This window comes from Haliotis rufescens, unplaced genomic scaffold (assembly GCF_023055435.1).
Source record: "Haliotis rufescens isolate VD_foot unplaced genomic scaffold, xgHalRufe1.0.p SCAF_15, whole genome shotgun sequence".
NCBI classification, from domain to species: Eukaryota; Metazoa; Mollusca; class Gastropoda; order Lepetellida; family Haliotidae; genus Haliotis; species Haliotis rufescens.
Window position 1 is genome coordinate 9083969 of NW_025963835.1, and position 22240 is coordinate 9106208.

A 22240-nucleotide genomic window follows, 5' to 3' on the forward strand; every position below is an offset into this window, starting at 1 on the left:
GACAAGTTAGCAATTCAAAATGGCTGAACAGAACAACAACACCTGAAAAACTATGCCACACTGTCACCTTCACGTGCTAATAATACATACAACTGCATATAAAGCACACCAAACCGGACACCACCCTCACAGGGGGAAGAATACCGGTTTTTAGATAGAAGTGTTGAAAGTCACAAGGACAGAAAACTAGTTGGCAGCACATGTGTTCTGTACCGCGATCAACACTAATATGGAGAAATCAGTCATCAGCCACTTCCGGTATGACGTGGCAGCTAGTGATTGGGAGGGTCCTGCTTCAGAATGGAACAACACTTTTCTCTTTTCTTTTCTTCACTTCTGTCAAAAGGTTAGCAGTAAATGCATTTAGGAGTAGTGTGGGATAAGTTTAAAAAATTAGTGTTTATCAATATGGCTACTTTGGCAGTCATATTGACCAATGGAAACAAACCTCTTGAACAGAGTCATTTGGCATTATTAGTGATAACAGCATACCAAATTAAGTTTCAATTGCCTACTGGTTTCAGATATGAAGATCTTTACAAGTGCTGGCAATACCGTCGCTCGACGCTGGATAAGCATATAACATAAGCTCGGTGACTTTCAGTCAGGGGAGCTAAAAATGCACACTTTTGTCATATGATAATTCTAGAGTCATTGATGGCATGTCCAAATTGACAGCCTGAGCCAGATCAACCACCTTGTCTGAAATGGTATTTTAGATTGAATGCAGTTAAAAACAGACCTTTAATAATGTTACACAAACTGTCTCTGTAGAGAAATACAAGGCAGATACTAAGACCTGAAAGAGAAAACAAGAAATCTTTCTTATCCTTGAAACATGTCTTAGGTAAACAACAACACTTGAATCCTCTTTGATTTGTTGTATGAGCTGTCTGTCACAACCTGGTCATGTGGAATGTCAGCATACATGAGGTAAAGCACTGGCCAATATCACATGAAACACTCAAATAAAAACACTAAAAATATTGCATCTTTAAATTCCAAAGATTTAATATGGGCACAAAAAACAAGTCTTTTCTCTCCTTGTTCCCTGTCAATACACCCATGGTTTATGAGCATAGACTGTAAGCAACTGCCAAATACAGGGTGATAATTCTACTGCAAGATTTTTAACTCACTGCAAAACTAACCCCGCTTATTCCTTAATTGTACCCTGTTGACTGAAATTATATTATCAAGGTTTATATGCATGGACAGCTTTCTGTCAATATTTGGATAAGAAACATCTTGTAATGGTGCGTGAGAACCAACTTTGTGCATGTGTATCCGATGGAGAGGTGAACTAGATCCAAATACACAGCTTTTGATTTGTTCCCAGAAAAAATTGGAATTTAACAATGTTGTGTGGAATGATGGCTACGTCTTGTTTTTCTTGTTGGATCTTGAACCTTTCTCTTTCTCTTTGCGTCGCTTCACTATCTGTCGTTGATGTTCCTTCTCCATATCACGTTCGTTTATGTTCAGTTTAAGCGACTGAAAAAGACAACCCAAGTATGAATTACATGTATGTGTGGCAGTGTATATACAATGTATATGTGTATTTTCTGTATTCATTGTAATGAAATGATGTTTTGACCTTTAACTGTATGAACATCGGAGCTTCATACAATGTTTGGCCCTCACTCTATGAAGGTGCATACTCCAATGAACTCACTCAGAGTAAAAGTCAATTCTTTTAATTTTTTATGTCACTATTTTTTTACCCAGAATGACATAGGCCTACATCTATTAACAATTTTATTTAGTACGTGACTTCATGTTTACACTGAGAGGCATAAACAACCAGCTGTATAGCGGAATAAAATAGTTCCTCAAAAAGAGAGGTGATGTGAGAATATGTATGCTCAACTAGCTGAACAGGAACATCTGTTGTAGTTTGTTTACTACAAATGTATTCAAATAATTTAGTAAAATCTAAATATTTTTTACATTTGTATACTTATCCTTTATTACTCCTTAATGCATTCATTGCTTACCTTACAACAACTAGAAGGACAGCGCAACTGCGAAAGTCCTGGGTGAAGAAATATAGTTGTTGTTCTGAAGTCCCTTTACTGACCTTCCGGCGCTGTCCTGTGACAAAGTGGGGAGGCAAGTCGTGCAACGGGTGGGCCTTATATGTAGTAATGCAGGATAAGTATACAAATGTAAATAATATTTAGATTTTACTAAATTTTTTACTTATCCTGTAATACTCCTTAATGCATCTGTATCGGACGGTTTGGAGGTGGGTAAACCTTCAGAATACAGAAACCTCATTAATTCACACCCTGAAATACGACACCAGTTGGTCGATAAACTGTGAAGCGGAAAAGTTAAGAAAAACGCCATTACGGTAGGGTTGTTCAAAAATCAAAATGATTGAACATAGGAATTACAAAGAAATTCCCAATACACACTTAGTAATAAAGAAAATAATAGCTAATCACCTAATTCTTTACTTACTACATCATAGAGCCATCGTTGACAAACAAGAATGTCTAATATTCTTCTTGGCGGCAACTGAGTGACTGCACATGGAAGTAGGCTAACTCTGTATAGGGCGAGTTCATTATTTGTGTCAGTGGTTGGTAACCTGCTTGGTTACAACCAGAGGGCCAAACTGTGCACGCCTTCAACGTCCTCGAGAGCCACAACGCGTAGATAATGACTAACGAAAACTGTGTCGAACCTCCAGAAATATCCTTCCATGATTGTTCTATTAAAACAATTGCCGTGTAGAGCCATGGTAAGGCTGACACCCTGAGATCGTGAGGGTAATTCGCTCTCGGTGGATTCCGTTTTGGTGATCTTGTAGGTCTGAAGGATGACTGCATAACCATAGAGATATGGTATTTGTGACTAACTTCGGTCGTGGACCTAGTAAACATGGGTATAAATAACCGCTTCCTCGAACCGAGCCTAGTCTTGGAGCGGCGAATGAAAACTCAAACTGCTCACACTGAGCCCAGAAGAAGTTCACCTTCATGTACGGCTTCCACAATAGTCGATATTGGTGGGATGGTGAAGGAACAGTCGGGTTGGCCTGGTAGCTGATTTTAAAAATAATCCCAGCATAACCCGAGATGTACCGCTACGTGCGTCCAATGCTCAAAGCGGAACTGGGTGGTGTCGATCACATGTAGTTCACTCACCCGTGCCGCCATTGCTAATGCCAGGGGAAACCATTGTTTTCTTGGTGAGGTCATAAAATGAGGATGCATAGAGGGGCTAGAAGGGGGCCCTCGTAAACCTTGTTCCACGTAGGTACCACGTTCAAGTCCCAAGCAGGTGGGCGGAACTTAGCCTCCTGATCCTCAAGCCTGAATGAGCGTAATAGGGCCTGTAGTTCCGTGACCTTAATCACCTTGTGATTTTCCTGGAACAGCCAACACTGAGTTAAGTGCAACCAAGTACGCAGTAATGGTGCTACCTTCCAAGTGTCTTTGGATACGCAAATGTAGGAGGTATTCCGCTAGGAATTGTTGTGACGAAATCGTAGGGTCTTGATTCTTTTGCCTAGCAAAAAGTCTCAAATGAGAGAGGAACGATGAACTAAAGCTATAGCTTTGCTGCCCGTGCTGAAATAACCCTTCACACTTAAACGCCTTTAAAAGAAGAACCATGAGTGCAGACGTTGGGTGATACAATTTGCTGTGAGGATGGATGAGTAGGTTGGACCACTGTGGGAGGGATAGTGGATCGTCTTCTGCTAGATTTTTCTGAACTCGACAAACCACCCTCTTGTCGGTCATCAGGGCACGACCAAGGTGAGAGCAAGATACCTTGTCCCCTTGATCCCCTGTATCACCTTTGGAAGTAAAACTGGTGACGGAAAAGTGTATGCTTTTAGCCCTTCCCAAGGGATACTGAACTTGTCCACCGTCCAAGTCTGCGGATCCGGTAACGGGGAGATATACGTCATGAGTTGGTGGTTGGTTGGTTGCCTGAACTTCTGAAGCAGTAACTGGGATGCTTCTGTGAGAAGTTTCCACTCGTAGGGAGCCACCCTGTCTGGACGTGATAAGGTACCGGTCAGTATGTTTCGACATCCTGGGATGTGCAGAACTATGAACTGTAGTTGCAGCCGATCCACTAGATGGAAAAATCTGAATGTCTGTTGAAGTAGAGAGTGGGAGTGTGTTTTTCCCTGATTGTGCAAGCACCACACTGCAGTGCTGTTGTCTTTGGATATTGCGAGTTGGGCTGACAGTAGTTGATTCTGCCAATGTGATAAGGCCAGAATTTAAGCTTCGAACTCCAAGTTGTTTATGTGCCACTTTCACTGAGCGCCGGACCATAGCTTAGGTTATCTGGTCTTGTAAGTGAACACCCCACCCCTGATGGGAGGCGTCCACTAACTCCCAACTTCGCCTTGTTGATTATCCATCCCAGTTAAAAAGATATAGTAGCCATCTGCCTGGTGAATTCCAGGTGGCGTACTAACGTTGACATGTGTTGATGATACAGTAGATTGTCCTCTATCTACAATATGTTCTTGAGTATAGTGCACACCCGAGTATAATGCACACCCCCCTCTAGCGGATTCAGTATTTTGGAAAATAAATAAATCGAATATCAAGCGCAGAAAAAAATTACACCGAGCCGCTTTAGCAAATTCCGGTAAACGAACGGGTGATGAGAAACTTGGTCAGTACAAATTTGAAATTAGGGATAAAAAAATCACCAGACATGTTGATTTACTGTTGAAATTGTATTTTTTGTTCTGCTAGGCATTGTTTTACAACCAGGGATTAAGATTACTTTGTGTATTATTTTGTAACCTAAGCCGGAAACAGCAATCAGCTGTACACACGTTTTGATGGAATCTACTGATGATTCGGTCAAGACACACCCAATGATATAACTTTACAAGATTTTAATGCAAGGATCGCCAAAAATTGTACCTGAAACTATTTTTTTTATCAGGAATAATATTCATGTATTCCAATATCTTGTTATTTTAGTTGAAGCTTTTACTAAATATACTTCAAATAATTATAACACGAAGCGAAGCAGCTGATCACTATTGCCAGTTATTATTTTTCACATGGAACCAGTTTGACCAGTCACCGTCGAGGCTCCCGCGCACGTGATTGCGAGAACTACGTGTTGACATAGAATCGTCAAACTATAACAAATATGACTTTTAACGAGTCAAAGTATGGCATTTATGATATATGTATCCATTCTCTGTCAACTAAAGTTCGTTTCAAAGGGTCAATAGCGGTAATCTGACCGAGGTTGCTGTTAATAACGAACGGTGAGTTGTGCGATTGCTTCACACGAAATTAATTAAAACAATATTAAAAGGAATTTTTAATAAAATTTATGAAATAAGTTACAAACATAAGTCCAGATATACAAAGAACACTTTTTATAGCCTGACTGTAATTACATGATTAATTTGCGCACTTCAGTATGGATTTGTTGACATGGTATTTCCTGTGTTACGTGCTCACGGTAATGTTCTTTCAGTTGGGGAAAAAAATATCAAAACTCATTATTGCGTGTATAATGCACACCCCCTTCTACACAGCTGTGTTTTTTGGAAAAAAAGTGCACACTTTAATCAAGAAAATATGGTACGACTTGAAACAAGTGTAGATACACAGTTATTGGCTTCTCATTACTCCTGTAAATAGCCATAGGGTCACTGACATGCCAAATGGGAACACTGCCCACTGGTAGTGAACCCCATTGAACTGGACCTAAGGAATCTATGGTTGGCATGGATAGTTGAGACTGATCAAGAATCAAACGTATTGATGTTGATTATGAGAGGTCTCAACGTGGTGAGGCGGCAATAATGTGGACGCTTCACATAACATTCATTGAACACGGAGAGATTGTGTATCATTCTCATCTTGTCTGGGTCCTTCATGGGTACCAGGCAGATGTGAGGATAAAACCCTGGTGTAAAGACTGGGTTGTGAACCAACTCTACAGCTCTTCTTACCAACAGTATGTCTCTGTTGGATTTTCCAAATCAAACTGTGGTCAACGGTGGGGTTACCCCTACGTGCATACGGAAACCATAATATAGTACGATGAGTATGTAATCATCCTTGAGACCTGTCTCTGCCACGCCCTTTCCCAGTAAGGGAAAACTGGTCTTCCTTGAGAGACGCGTGTTTAGGCTTATAATTGCCTGACTTGCCAGCCCACTCGGATAGACTAAAAGAGACGTGCTCTAGAGTCTTGAGCACAGTGTCATTCCAAGCGTTTTGGGAACTTCGCGTGCGTATCTGCGTTCTGTTCATTGAACAGGGGAGTAGATGACCAAGGTTGATGTAGCAGTCTGCCCTTGAAACCAGAATCCCAGTTGAAACACTGTAAAGTCTGGGTGTAACGGTAATCTCCGCCAGGCCGGGCTCAAGATGAATTTTCCTGTGGTCAATCTGACACTGTAGGAAAATCACCATAGCTTGGAAGTGATCTAATCAGATAGGGTTATCTTCTGATAGATCCTGATCCATGGCAAACATTGACAATGTTGGTGGCTTAAATGATGGAGCAAATGTGAGTTTGGAGAAGTCTTCCTCTAATGACCTCGTGGTGTCCCTCTTATCTACCCCGTTACCAGGGGAGGGCGTTACTGACACGAGATGGTCTGCTACCCATAGGGGTACTTGTGCTAAGCCGGTGATCTGCTCCGGTGCGCAGTGCCTTCTCTATCAGCAGGATTTGATGACCCGCCTGGAGTCATGTGGTGATGTTCCCGTACGTGCTGCCCGGTGATGTACCAGAAAACACATTAGGTATTTGGTATACGTTAGGCGCAGGTGTAGGCGCTTACACTTGTACCAAGGATGTTGGAACATCACTAAGCTGATTATGTGCCGGTTGTGACGTCATTGTAGAGACCTTGATTGGTACGCAGATGCTGCGCTCAGCGCAGGTCTATGAGACAAGGCTCATTGGTGATGACTGCATCAATGTAGAAGCACTTGGACCATTGTCCAATTAGAGTACGGGAACGGTGTTGACGCCTGAGCGTACATCTGCTGCGTTGGATATGTTGGAACAGCGCTAAGCCGATTGTGCGTCGCCTGCGTAATAGAGGGGCTTGGGTAGTAGTCAGCGCTGCGCTTGGCGCAGGTAACTGAGACACAAAGCTCAAAGGTATTGACTGGACCATGGCTTGCGTCTGTGCTACCCCTATCATAGTGTCTTGAGACATTGGTGTTGTCGCCGACGTCACAAATTTAACAGATCTGGATGTGTCCGGCGGCTGAAAATTAAGAGCAGTTACGATACTCACAAAATCCTCTGGCATTGTTGATTTTGGTGGAGGGTGCACTTCTGCAGTCACAGTTATGGGCGTCATATTACCCGCCGATAATAACAGCTGGGTGGTAATGACCAAACCATGTCCTTCACTATTCAGCGATTGTGACATTCCTCTCGTCTTGCGACGGGATTACTACAAAATATGATTGTGAGTAACCTGCTTTTATACTGTAAAGTCGTTGGAGAGAGATTTACACAAAAGTTACATTTAGAATTTGGCGAGCACATGAACGTGCATGCCGAGGTACATGGATAAAGATATTTGGGCGATTTTTTCCACGACAATTAGTACAACGCTCAAGCATAAGTTACGCAATTAAACCATTGTTGATGAGACGGTACTGGAAGAATGCCGTAGAATTGAACAATAATCTATCGGCAAAAATACGAGTTGAAAGTGTATACAATATTTTTATATACACAACTGAATGTAAAACCAAAGCTATTTACTTTCAGATTTTAGCGAACACATATGTGTGCAAGCCAACCAATGTGGATGATAATCTTGGTAAGATTTTTCCACGACAAATAGTACAATCGTGCAAACATAGGTATGCAATTAAAGAATTATTGATGAAGCAGGACTGGAAGAAGGCCGTAGATTTGGTATTAATCAATCGGCAAACATATTTTTAACGAGTTGAAAGTGTATACAATAATTTATACATACGCAACTCACTGTTACGCCAAAGCTAGTAGTATTTAAGAGCACAAGAATATGTTATACATACTTAGCTGAGAATTGTAAACAATTTGACTACCTTGGCAGGCAAACAATTGTAACATAATTCAAAATGGCGGTGAACAACAAATATGTGGCTGGAAAAAAGACAAGAGTCTCTTCACACCTAATTAATTCACATAAAACTACACAACATGGTAAAAAATAATATGAAAAGAATACATCACCCATCGCAGATCGCATCGCAAATTTTAGGATTGTTGACGGAAACTGAAGGTCTAAATTAATCCAAAAGGAGAGCTCCGCTGGGACGTGTCCTTGCTGTAGTGCGACAAGCAGTGATGTGAAGAAGATGACCTTAGGTGTCATCAAGGTCACAGGACAGCGACGGAAGGTCAGTGAAGGGACTTCAGAACAACAACTTTATTTCTTCACCCAGGACCTTCGCAATTGCGCTGTCCTTCTAGTTGTTGTAAGGTAAGTAGTGAATGCATTAAGGAGTAATAAAGGATAAGTAAAAAATATCATCTATTGATGAGAAAGGCCTGTTAAGTACTACCCCAATAAGTCGGTCACAATGACAGCACGTCGTAATACATGTGCATCAAGTACAAGATGTCAAATGGCTGACACGATAACGTGACTGGAGAGATTTCCAAAGTTGTTAATGAACCTGTGTTGGTCATCATTGATCAATTGGTCGATCATTGAAAGATGATTGTAAAGATATGTCAAATAGACACTATGGTATAGTCGTAGATTGCTGTAGACTACAATACACACGATAGTTTGGATGTGCATTTCTTTGTTTTGTTCACTAGGATAGGTCATAGCGAGGATATTCGTGAATGATCATGCAGACAAACTCTCTGATGTTTCTCAATGTAAACTAAAACACTGAGTTCAAAATCAAAGGGTCTAAATGATCAGAAACAACGCATCGTTATGTGTTCGTGCCTGTGAATCCCCAGGGGTTCCCCTCGGAATGTGGAAGTAGTCCGTCAGTGTTATGTCATTTCAAGAATATGGCCTCATGAAAAACGTATGAATGTCAAATTGTGTCGTTCATGTTAATTACCTTTATGGCCCTTTCCACTGTTAGTCCTTCACTCATTCAATTTGATTCAATTCACACCACTGACAGTTTATGTCACATCCCCGCCATCCGTAACCACGCTACGTCTTGTTTTTTCCCCATCAAACACCTGAGCTTCCCCTAATGCATGTGCACTCGTAGTCAAGTTCAGAGGTCACTTCCAGTACACTCAAATGTAAATATATCACACAATGTAGTTAGGACTGACATATTATCAATCTCCCACTTCTTTAAAGTTTTTCTTCAAATGTGATAAGGCTGGAGTGACAACCTTTGCTGGCTGTGTCAAAATTCTGTTTGTTAATATGCAAAGCCTTCCCTCAGACTTTCTCAGTAAAAGTAAAACAAAAAATTCTCCACTAAGATTTCTTTAAACCAGTCTCTGTACAGTACCGGGTATATCACAAGAACAGTTTCTTCACATCATATAACCTCAAATATTTTTGATTTGTATAAAATAGTTTTCTGTAAAAGAAGGACGCAGACTGTTCCAACAAACATTTTTTTTTCTTCTTTTAAGATGAATCTTCATAAAAGCAGGTTAAAAGATGATGCAGTTTATAATAATATCTTCACAGAGTTCCTTCTTCAAGGACCCATAGTAACTTCATAGGTGAAGCGCCCTCTTTGGTCAGACAGTCTGCCAACTGGTTATTAGTGTCCACCCATGTCACATCTCCTATCTGTCCACATTCCACTAACTCCTTGATCCAACTAATTTCCATTTTCAGTCTTTTTGAGTCATTGATACAGGTCAATATCATTCTGTTGTGTTTCTCACCACTCAGTTCTCCAAACAACATTGATAGGTACACTCCTGTATCAATACCATCAGCCATCGCCAAAGTTTCACCAGCCAGTGTGCTTCGCACCACCCGACGAATCTTCTTCGAGTTCCAACATAAAGGTGTCATCTTTCCTGTACTGCCTGTGAGGAAAATCATGTGTCCACCCTGTGTGCCTCCATCTGGCAGGTTTCCTAACGAAGCATCACTGAAAACTACAAGTGAAAGTTCCTTTCCTACATTTATTAATCTTCCTAATAATCTTGTTTGCTGTCAAAAGATGTTCAACTTTGGCATCCTTCGTACATGCTGCTAGTCGGCAAGCATCAAATATAACATCAGGACGACTCTGTTTAGCTATCCACAGTATTTGTCCTATCTTGGATCTGAGTTCATGCTTCTCAATATCGTTCAGGGGTAAAGATTTCTGAGCGGATCTAGATCTATCAATCTGGACAAAGTTGAGGCTTTCTGCATATTTCTGTTGATGTAAGAAAATGTATCCGTCCTGGCAAGATAAGTCCATTCCCAAGTATTGGAAAGCTTGGTTTTCTTTTTTTCCAACCTTGAAGTATGATCTCACAGATTCCATTACATTTGATCTGAATTCTGCAGATCCACCCAAATAAAGTCGACACCATGACATGCCAATATTCCAACAGTTTCTTGACCTTGTCCTTCCATGAAAAATACTGCTGGGTCAACTCTCGATACTTTAGCTCCTAGTTTCAACATGACTGACTTGACTTTCTGATACCAATGTAGTGATGCATCACTTAGTCCATAGAAGATGCCAGAGTTTTCCAAGTACACTTGCTTCTTTTGGAAGTCTAATGTATACATCTCTCTTCATCTCTTCACGTTGAAGAAACGCAGTTTTAATATCCATTGAATGAGGTTTCCATTTATTCTGACAAAATACTGCCAAGATAAGTTTCAGCGATTCTTTAGCACATGTTGGGGAATCTTTTTGAATGTCCGTATTCTCAACTTCTTCAAATCCTCGTGCAAGTAACCTTGCCTTCGGTATTATTTTCTCTGGTGTTTCTTTAAGTGTACAGACCCACCTGGTTGACACACATCTTTGCCCATCATCGACAACTTCTTTGTAAACTCCATTTTTCTTCCAATTATCAAGTTCAGTTAGCTTGGGTTTAGTCCATGAAACATCTTCTGTAATCATGATGTTTTCCTCCATGATTTCACAGGGGATAATCCGCAATTCTTCTACCTTGGACAAATCAACTGACTGACTTATACCTTGCATTTCAGAATTAGTGAATTCTAAGTTGTACCAGCTCCTGTTTTTGCCTGTTGCTTTTTCTGCTCTGCTTAGAACTTTCACACAGACTTGATCTCCAGTGTCTTGATGTGAATATGAAATTGTCTACCCAGACTATATTTGTGATAATCTTTCCTGTGGATTGTTCACAGGTAAATTAAGTTCATCAGAAACTTCTCTTATCTGTAGTTCTAATGTTCCTTTTGTTTGTATCTCTAGGTCACTGTCTTCCTCGACACTATCATGTCTTTTCACAGTTTCCCCTTGTTCTACTTGCCTCTCATTATGTTCATTGTTATTTTCAAGAATTTCTCTTTCTACACAACGCCTCATTCTACTTCTATGAACCCTTACCACAATTCCTCCATTTCTCACGAAAACCACAGTACCGTGTTGTCCTATCACAGTTCCTGGAGCCTTCCATTTAGGATCACCTGACCTCTTGAAGCAGACTTTGTCACCGGTCTCAGAATTTCCAGCAACAGGACGAACCTGCTTTCTGAGGGCTTTTCTCAATCTTTCAGAACTTTCAGCTTCGATGATAGCCTGTCTTGATGCAAACGTTGTATTAATATGTTTTCCCACAGTTGCACTTGTTGTGGTACCCTCAAGTGATGGTGCCTTGTCAGTCAGAACTGATGGTAGATTTGGGTTTCGTCCAGAAACCAACTGTTATGCGCTGTATCCAGAAATTTTATTGAGGCTGTTCTTGGCAATTAATGCCCAACTAAGTGCCATTTCCCAGTCACAGTTCTTCTCAGATTCCACCTTTCTCATGATATTTGTCAAAGTCTGATTATGGCGTTCAAGCAATCCATTGCTCAATGGACTCTCAGCTGCTGTGGTCTTTACTTCAATGTTAAAATTCTCACACATGTCTCTCACTTCAGCATTGGTGAATTCTCCATTGTCACTTAAGAGTTTTTGTGGTGCTCCATGAATACTTATCCAATGCTGAATAAAGTTCTGAACGAAAACTGATGATTGCTTACTTCTAATAATAGCTCCAGCACTAAATCTGGTAAATTCATCAATAATGTGCAAATACCACAGGAGGCTCTTTCCAAGTTTGTGTAAGTCAACAGCCACTGTCTCATTGAAATCTGTAGCCTTAGGAAATCCAACTGATGGCTTAGTTGGTTGTTACCTATACCTTTCACATGTTTTACATTTCTCAACTATTTCTGTTAATGTCTTCAAGACGTTGGGATCTTTATTCCCTGCATTTTGAATAAGCCTCTGTAGTCTTTCCGCTGTGGTGTGTCCAAACTGCTTGTGAAGCTTCTCCAGTGCTTTCTTTTGATCCTTTTCACCAAGATTTTCTTTTATGAAGAGTGCTTCTGAATCTAACTGTTCAACTGTACACTGATCCAGGCCACGATCTGAAGTTTGTTCAGCAGGAAAATCTCTTTGTCCAACTAGATCAATGCAATAATGTCCAGTTGATGTCAGTTCTAAGTTCACTGGTTTATGAAACATGATAGCTGTGTCATTTGGCAAATCAGAATTAATCCAGCTTTCTTCAGTGATGGTTTTCCAAGCAAAAGAGGAATGTCTGAGTCTACAACTTCTGTGTTTATAGTGCACCGAGTGTCACCATTACTGCTGGTATCATAACATTGGATGATGAGAAAACTTTCACTCCATCTCCATATCTAAAGCTCTTATTGCTAGGATTTGAAATAATTTCACCCCTTTCCTGAGAACTGAGTGTCACTATGTATTGGTCCAACCATTGCTGTCCACATACTGTACTTGAACAGGCAGTGTCTAGTACTGAACATCCCAATGCTTCTGTTAGTAGAATTTTGTTCTCCGTACTTTGATCCTTTGTAAACAGTGTCAAGTTACATTGCTCTGTCTGTTCTTCTATTTCTATCATTTTCACTTCCTCATTGTTTCTTGGTGTCTCTTGGTGTGGGCAATCTTTAGCCCAATGGAAAGTTGACTGACAAATTACACATCGGCTGCGCTTTCCAAACCTGTTAATTGGATTCGTTCCCCTATCAGGCGTATCATTTCTATTACCACTGTAAGCTGAACTGTATCTGTCACGTGGCTCATTCCTGTACCTTGGACCCGAGTATCTCTGTCCTTGTTGACGTCCTCTATAACTGCTCTGGCTATTTCTAGTGTAATATGTTGATTCCTGTTTCACATATATGGCGCCGTCAGAATCCTGACTTTTAACATCACCAAATATTCTCCTCAAAGCTGATTTCATAGATTCAAAGTTTCTATCGTTAGCTGCAGTCATGACTAACTGTCTTTCTTTCTGAGTCAATCCTGATGAATCAAGCAACTTGAATGAGAGTACTGAATCTGGCAAAACAATCTGATATTTCCTACTCTGGGTATATCCCCGTTCATATTCAATGATAAATTCTGACATTGTCATTTCTTCAGCCTTTGTGAAACTATAAAAATCCCTGTATGCCGTGTATGCTAAATCAACAGTGTCCCTCAAGTGCTTGGACAAGAATTTACAAACCCGTTTTGAAATTCAAGTCTTTCACATCAATTGCCATTGCATATGCCCTAGCTTGTCCCGTAACCGATACCAGTAAGACTGCGAGTGCCTGTTTTTCCTCTACAACCTCGGTCATGTGACATCATATTTCAACTTCGTTTTTCCACGTCTCGTATTCCATCTCATTTGTCAAAGTCGGGGGATTCTTGTAACCATGTCCCATACTGCCCGTCCCGTTTTCCCGCAACCACGCTCTGCTACCGATCTTAATTACCTTTATGGCCTTTTCCACTGTTAGTCCTTCTCTCATTCAACTTGATTCAATTCACACCACTGACAGTTCATGTCAAATCCCCTCCATCCGTAACCAAGCTACTTCTACTTGCTTTTTTCCCATCAAACACCTGAGCTTCCGCTCATGCATGCGCACTCGTAGTCAAGTTCAAAGGTCACTTCCAGTATACTCGAATGTAAATATATCACACAATGTAGTTAGGACTGACATATTATCAGTTCATACACTTATGAAGGTCAATTTCACTGTCATATGACTGACCTCACTTCCAATGGAAAAGCCGTTTTTAAAATTAAAAAATTAGAATTAAAAAACCTGTACAGCTGCTGTTTCAGCACTACAGCACTGCTTTCAACAGAATAATGACTTAATCTCTGTGTGGAGTTTTCTTTTATGTAACTTCTACTGGTTGTAGGGAAGGGTAGGTAGCTTTGGTCGGTCCTTTGTTTAATTAAGCTTACGCCTGATTGGCTGTGTTAAAATATAAACACCCAACATTTTACCAGCACACCAGCCACAACTCCTTGACCATGCTGACAACCGACAACAGTCATCATTGTAACTTATAACACATCCTTAAATGTATTTGTTAAAAAAACATGAGCTCAATCTATTTCTATGATGTCCTCCGTGTGACGATGTGAATGAATATAACTATGACTGAATGTGGATGTGATATACCCATACAAATTTATGTCCATGTATATATATATTGTTTCCGGGAATGATGTTAAAACTACCCGCCTTGCTGAACTTAAGAGTTTCCTACTGCATCAAAATTATCCCGCAAAGCTAATTGAAGATAGCATACAGAAGGCGCTAAGTATTAAGCAACTAAAACTGAGAGAAGAGTCTGAAGAAAACAATGTGGGGAATAATTTAACTGTAGTATCTACCTTCGAGCCCTAATCATGAAAAAACATTATCCATGGTTCAACGATACCTGCCTACCTATTTTGAATCAAAGTATTAAAATGGAGAAGATATTGAGCAAATATAAAATTATCAACAGCCAAAGACAACCCCAAAATCCTAGAAATATTTTGACAAGTTCTAAATTTGATCCTGTTGTCATCACTCCACAGATTTCTAAGTGCGCTGACAAATTGAAGGCTGTTCAGTCCAAATTACAAAGGACACTAAATTTACTGTAAAACAAAATATGACTTGTGATACTAGAAATGTTATTTACTTGATTGTTTGTAGTGGATGCAATGAAAAGTATATCGGAAAGACAGAACATAAATCAAAAAGAAGAATGAATCTTCACCGTTCACAAATAAAGCAGCCACACAACCGCACGATTCCACACAGTGAACATTTAGATACATGTTGAAGTGGCAACCTTTCAGTTTTCCCGCTATATAAGCTAAATTTTGATCATGAACCTACATTGTTTCAAAAAGAGCAACATTTCATTCATAAATACGCGCCACAGTTAAATGTAAAGGCGCAAGTTATTTGTCCATTGTCACCTTGGTATCGTGACGTCATAGTTTCCTAAATGTTATGACGTCACGTAACTATATGTTACTACTTCATGTCCGTTATTCAGTTATGGCCTGATGAGACTTGAAAGCACTAGCCAAATAACTATAAATATATATATATTATGTATGTATGTATGTATGTATGTATGTATGTATGTATGTATGTATGTATGTATGTATGTATGTATGTATGTATGTATGTATGTTTACGTGTATATTTATATTTATTTACGTATGTTTCACAGCGTTTGTTGTTCTGACCATCGTTAATAAATCCTCCTTACATACAACTGCCCTTGTTATTTATGAACAACCCTGGTTACATATGCACTAAAGAGGAAAATACCCCCTCTGAAGAAAATCTTGTCAGGCTTGGTAAATTTCAAAGGGTAAATATTTTAGGATGTATATACCGGTATATATTTCATCTCATTCAAGTAGTAAAGAAAAAGAGGCCCATATAGTCTGAAGTATTGCATAAGCAGAGATGGCAACCCTAAATGAAGCTTTGGAGTAATCAGTGGAGTAAAATAACGTAATTTCAGGTGAAAAAGAGTAATCTTATGATGCTGGTTTTCGCTTCAATATTTTTGTTAGGCCTAAATGTACGTGAAGCATGGGTACACATGCATTGATGCTAGTAATGTAGCCACACACGCAAGCCGAGCTAGTATAAAAACAGGGTAATAAAGCTCAAAATAAGCAGAAATGATATTAACATTAACATAGACTAAAATTCTTACCTCCCTAGCCAGTGTTTCTTCATCAAATGCATCCATTGGAATGTTTCTGAGTTTTTCTAATGTTTCATAGAAGGAAGTACATTCAGCCAGTTTGTCACCGCCACTTAAAGTCATTTTGATGAGGACCAGGGCAATGCGGAACATCACTTTTACACCTATCATCAAAACAAATACAGATATTATTACATGGTAACCCATTTTATCAGTAGTAACGAGAAATCAAACATAAATTGTGAGTAGATCAATGTGAGGTAACATGGTGGTGGATGTCAGTGGAATGTGGGGTAACATGGTGGTGGATCTCAGTGGAATGTGAGGTAACATGGTGGTGGATGTCAGTGGAATGTGGGGTAACATGGTGGTGGATGTCAGTGGAATGTGAGGTAACATGTTGCTGGATGTCAGTGGAATGTGAGGTAACATGGTGGTGGAAGTCAGTGGAATGTGAGGTAACATGGTGGTGGATGTCAGTGGAATGTGGGGTAACATGGTGGTGGATGTCTGTGGAATGTGAGGTACCATGGTGGTGGATGTCAGTGGAATGTGAGGTAACATGGTGGTGGATGTCTGTGGAATGTGAGGTAACATGGTGGTGGATGTCAGTGGAATGTGGGGTAACATGGCGCTGGATGTCAGTGGAATGTGGGGTTACATGGTGGTGGATGTCAGTGGAATGTGGGGTAATCTAATGGTGGATGTCAGTGGAATATGAGGTAACATGGTGGTGGATGTCGGTGGAATGTGGGGTACCATGGTACTGGATGTCAGTGGAATGTGGGGTAACATGGTACTGGATGTCGGTGGAATGTGAGGTAACATGGTACTGGATGTCAGTGGAATGTGAGGTAACATGGTACTGGATGTCAGTGGAATGTGGGGTAACATGGTACTGGATGTCGGTGGAATGTGGGGTAACATGGTACTGGATGTCAGTGGAAAGTTGGGTAATATAATGGTGGATGTCAGTGGAATGTGGGGTAACATGGTACTGGATGTCAGTGGAATGTTGGGTAATATAATGGTCGATGTCAGTGGAATGTGGGGTAACATGGTACTGGATGTCAGTGGAATGTTTGGTAACCTGGTGGTGGATGTCAGTGGAATGTAGGGTAACATGGTGGTGGATGTCAGTGGAATATGAGGTAACGTGGTGGTGGATGTCAGTGGAATGTGGGGTTACATGGTACTGGATGTCAGTGCAATGTGGGGTAACATGGCGCTGGATGTCAGTGGAATGTGGGGTTACATGGTGGTGGATGTCAGTGGAATATTAGGTAACATGGTACTGGATGTCAGTGGAATGTGAGGTAATATAATGCTGGATGTCGGTGGAATGTGAGGTAACATGGTACTGGATGTCAGTGGAATGTGGGGTAACATGGTACTGGATGTCAGTGGAATATGAGGTAACATGGTACTGGATGTCAGTGGAATGTGAGGTAACATGGTACTGGATGTCGGTGGAATGTGAGGTAACATGGTGGTGGATGTCAGTGGAATGTGGGGTAACATGGTGGTGGATGTCAGTGGAATATGGGGTAACATGGTGGTGGATGTCAGTGGAATTTGAGGTAACATGGTGGTGGATGTCAGTGGTATGTGGGGTAACATGGTGGTGGATGTTAGTGGAATGTGGGGTAACATAGTGGTGGATGTCAGTGGAATGTGAGGTAACATGGTGGTGGATGTCAGTGGAGTGTTGGGTAACATGGAGGTGGATGTCAGTGGAATGTTGGGTAACATGGTGGTGGATGTCAGTGGAATGTGAGGTAACATGGTGGTGGATGTCAGTGGAGTGTGGGGTAACATGGTACTGGATGTCGGTGGAATGTGAGGTAACATGGTGGTGGATATCAGTGGAATGTGGGGTAATCTAATGGTGGATGTCAGTGGAATATGAGGTAACATGGTGGTGGATGTCAGTGGAATTTGAGGTAACATGGTGGTGGATGTCAGTGGAATGTTGGGTAATATAATGGTGGATGTCAGTGGAATGTGAGGTAACATGGTACTGGATGTCGGTGGAATGTGGGGTAACATGGTGGTGGATGTCAGTGGAATGTTGGGTAACATGGAGGTGGATGTCAGTGGAATGTGGGGTAACATGGTGGTGGATCTCAGTGGAATGTGAGGTAACATGGTGCTGGATGTCAGTGGAATGTTGGGTAATCTAATGGTGGATGTCAGTGGAATATGAGGTAACATGGTGGTGGATCTCAGTGGAATGTGGGGTAACATGGTGGTGGATGTCAGTGGAATTTGAGGTAACATGGTGGTGGATGTCAGTGGAATGTGAGGTAAGATGGTGGTGGATGTCAGTGGAATGTTGGGTAATATAATGGTGGATGTCAGTGGAATGTGAGGTAACATGGTACTGGATGTCAGTGGAATGTGGGGTAACATGGTGGTGGATGTCAGTGGAATGTGGGGTAACATGGTGGTGGATCTCAGTGGAATGTGAGGTAACATGGTGCTGGATGTCGGTGGAATGTGAGGTAACATGGTGGTGGATGTCAGTGGAATGTTGGGTAATATAATGGTGAATGTCAGTGGAATGTGAGGTAACATGGTACTGGATGTCGGTGGAATGTGAGGTAACATGGTGGTGGATGTCAGTGGAATGTTGGGTAATATAATGGTGGATGTCAGTGGAATGTGAGGTAACATGGTACTGGATGTCAGTGGAATGTGAGGTAACATGGTGGTGGATGTCAGTGGAATGTTGGGTAATATAATGGTGGATGTCAGTGGAATGTGAGGTAACATGGTACTGGATGTCAGTGGAATGTGAGGTAACATGGTGGTGGATCTCAGTGGAATGTTGGGTAATATAATGGTGGATGTCAGTGGAATGTGAGGTAACATGGTACTGGATGTCGGTGGAATGTGAGGTAACATGGTGGTGGATGTCAGTGGAATGTTAGGTAACATGGTGGTGGATGTCAGTGGAATGTGGGGTAATCTAATGGTGGATGTCAGTGGAATGTGAGGTAACATGGTGGTGGATGTCGGTGGAATGTGAGGTAACATGGTGGTGGATGTCAGTGGAATGCTGGGTAATATAATGGTGGATGTCAGTGGAATGTGAGGTAACATTGTGGTGGATGTTAGTGGAATGTTGGGTAACATTGTGGTGGATCTCAGTGGAATGTGAGGTAACATGGTGGTGGATTTCAGTGGAGTGTGAGGTAACATGGTGCTGGATGTCAATGGAATGTTGGGTAATATAATGGTGGATGTCAGTGGAATGTGAGGTAACATGGTACTGGATGTCGGTGGAATGTGAGGTAACATGGTGGTGGATCTCAGTGGAATAATGGGTAATATAATGGTGGATGTCAGTGGAATGTGAGGTCACATGGTACTGGATGTCGGTGGAATGTGAGGTAACATGGTGGTGGATCTCAGTGGAATGTTGGGTAATATAATGATGAATGTCAGTGGAATGTGAGGTAACATGGTGGTGGATGTCAGTGGAATGTGAGGTAACATGGTGGTGGGTGTCAGTGGAGTGTGAGGTAACATGGTGGTGGATGTCGGTGGAATGTGAGGTAACATGGTGGTGGATGTCGGTGGAATGTGAGGTAACATGGTGCTGGATGTCGGTGGAATGTGAGGTAACTTGGTACTGGATGTCAGTGGAATGTTGGGTAATATCGTGGTGGATGTCAGTGGAATGTTGGGTAACATAATGGTGGATGTCAGTGGAATGTGAGGTAACATGGTGGTGGATGTCAGTGGAATGTTTGGTAATATAATGGTGGATGTCAGTGGAATGTGAGGTAACATGGTACTGGAAGTCGGTGGAATGTGAGGTAACATGGTGGTGGATGTCAGTGGAATGTTGGGTAATATAATGGTGGATGTCAGTGGAATGTGAGGTAACATGGTGGTGGATGTCAGTGGAATGTGGGGTAACATGGTGGTGGATGTCAGTGGAATGTGAGGTAACATGGTGGTGGATTTCAGTGGAATGTGAGGTAACATGGTACTGGATGTCAGTGGAATGTGGGGTAATCTAATGGTGGATGTCAGTGGAATGTGAGGTAACATGGTGGTGGATGTCGGTGGAATGTGAGGTAACATGGTGGTGGATGTCAGTGGAATGCTGGGTAATATAATGGTGGATGTCAGTGAAATGTGAGGTAACATTGTGGTGGATGTTAGTGGAATGTTGGGAAACATTGTGGTGGATCTCAGTGGAATGTGAGGTAACATGGTGGTGGATTTCAGTGGAGTGTGAGGTAACATGGTGCTGGATGTCAATGGAATGTTGGGTAATATAATGGTGGATGTCAGTGGAATGTGAGGTAACATGGTACTGGATGTCGGTGGAATGTGAGGTAACATGGTGGTGGATCTCAGTGGAATAATGGGTAATATAATGGTGGATGTCAGTGGAATGTGAGGTCACATGGTACTGGATGTCGGTGGAATGTGAGGTAACATGGTGGTGGATCTCAGTGGAATGTTGGGTAATATAATGATGAATGTCAGTTGAATGTGAGGTAACATGGTGGTGGATGTCAGTGGAATGTGAGGTAACATGGTGGTTGATGTCAGTGGAGTGTGAGGTAACATGGTGGTGGATGTCAGTGGCATGTTGGGTAATATAATGGTGGATGTCAGTGGAATGTTGGGTAATATAATGGTGGATGTTAGTGGAATGTGGGGTAAGATGGTGGTGGATCTCAGTGGAATGTGAGGTAACATGGTGGTGGATCTCAGTGGAGTGTGAGTTAACATGGTGGTGGATGTCAGTGGAGTGTGAGGTAACATGGTGGTGGATGTCGGTGGAATGTGGGGTAACATGGTGGTGGATGTCGGTGGAATCTGGGGTAACATGGTGGTGGATGTCGGTGGAATGTGAGGTAACATGGTACTGGATGTCGGTGGAATGCAAGGTAACATGGTACTGGATGTCAGTGGAATGTGGGGTAATCTAATGGTGGATGTCAGTGGAATGTGAGGTAACATGGTGGTGGATGTCAGTGGAATGTGGGGTAACATGGTACTGGATGTCGGTGGAATGTGAGGTAACATGGTACTGGATGTCGTTGGAATGTGAGGTAACATGGTACTGGATGTCGGTGGAATGTGGGGTAATCTAATGGTGGATGTCAGTGGAATATGAGGTAACATGGTGGTTGATGTTAGTGGAATGTGGGGTAACATGGTGGTGGATGTCAGTGGAATTTGAGGTAACATGGTGGTGGATGTCAGTGGAATGTGAGGTAACATGGTGGTGGATGTCAGTGGAATGTTGGGTAATATAATGGTTGATGTCAGTGGAATGTGAGGTAACATGGTACTGGATGTTAGTGGAATGTGGGGTAACATGGTGGTGGATGTCAGTGGAATGTTGGGTAACATGGAGGTGGATATCAGTGGAATGTGGGGTAACATGGTGGTGGATCTCAGTGGAATGTGAGATAACATGGTGCTGGATGTCAGTGGAATGTTGGGTAATATAATGGTGGATGTCAGTGGAATGTGAGGTAACATGGTACTGGATGTCGAGGGAATGTGAGGTAACATGGTGGTGGATCTTAGTGGAATGTTGGGTAATATAATGGTGAATGACAGTGGAATGTGAGGTAACATGGTACTGGATGTCGGTGGAATGTGAGGTAACATGGTGGTGGATGTCAGTGGAGTGTGAGGTAACATGGTGCTGGATGTCAGTGGAATGTTGGGTAATATAATGGTGGATGTCAGTGGAATGTGAGGTAACATGGTACTAGATGTCAGTGGAATGTGAGGTAACATGGTGGTGGATCTCAGTGGAATGTTGGGTAATATAATGGTGGATGTCAGCGGAATGTGAGGTAACATGGTACTGGATGTCGGTGGAATGTGATGTAACATGGTGGTGGATGTCAGTGGAATGTGAGGTAACATGGTGGTGGATGTCGGTGGAATGTGGGGTAACATGGTGGTGGATGTTAGTGGAATGTGGGGTAACATGGTGGTGGATCTCAGTGGAATGTGAGGTAACATGGTGGAGCATTTCAGTGGAGTGTGAGGTAACATGGTGCTGGATGTCAGTGGAATGTTGGGTAATATAATGGTGGATATCAGTGGAATGTGAGGTAACATGGTAC

The 22240-nt window shown here is 41.7% G+C and overlaps 1 protein-coding gene across 3 annotated transcripts in view; it reads right to left on the reverse strand.

Moving 5' to 3' along the window:
* Positions 1-1170: 1170 nt before the first annotated feature.
* Positions 1171-22240, reverse strand: part of LOC124147154 (TBC1 domain family member 10B-like) — a 120628-nt gene continuing 99558 nt past the window's right edge. For 2 of the 3 annotated variants that reach the window (XM_046517764.2, XM_046517763.2), the window contains 2 exons: positions 16137-16291; positions 1171-1494 (listed from right to left, as the gene is read on the reverse strand). In XM_046517764.2, coding sequence (XP_046373720.1) covers positions 1378-1494; positions 16137-16291 — 272 coding nt within the window. In that variant the 3' untranslated portion in view covers positions 1171-1377. Of the gene's footprint in view, positions 1495-1997; positions 4695-16136; positions 16292-22240 lie in introns of those variants that run through there. The other variant, XR_007221016.1, reaches the window with a different exon arrangement.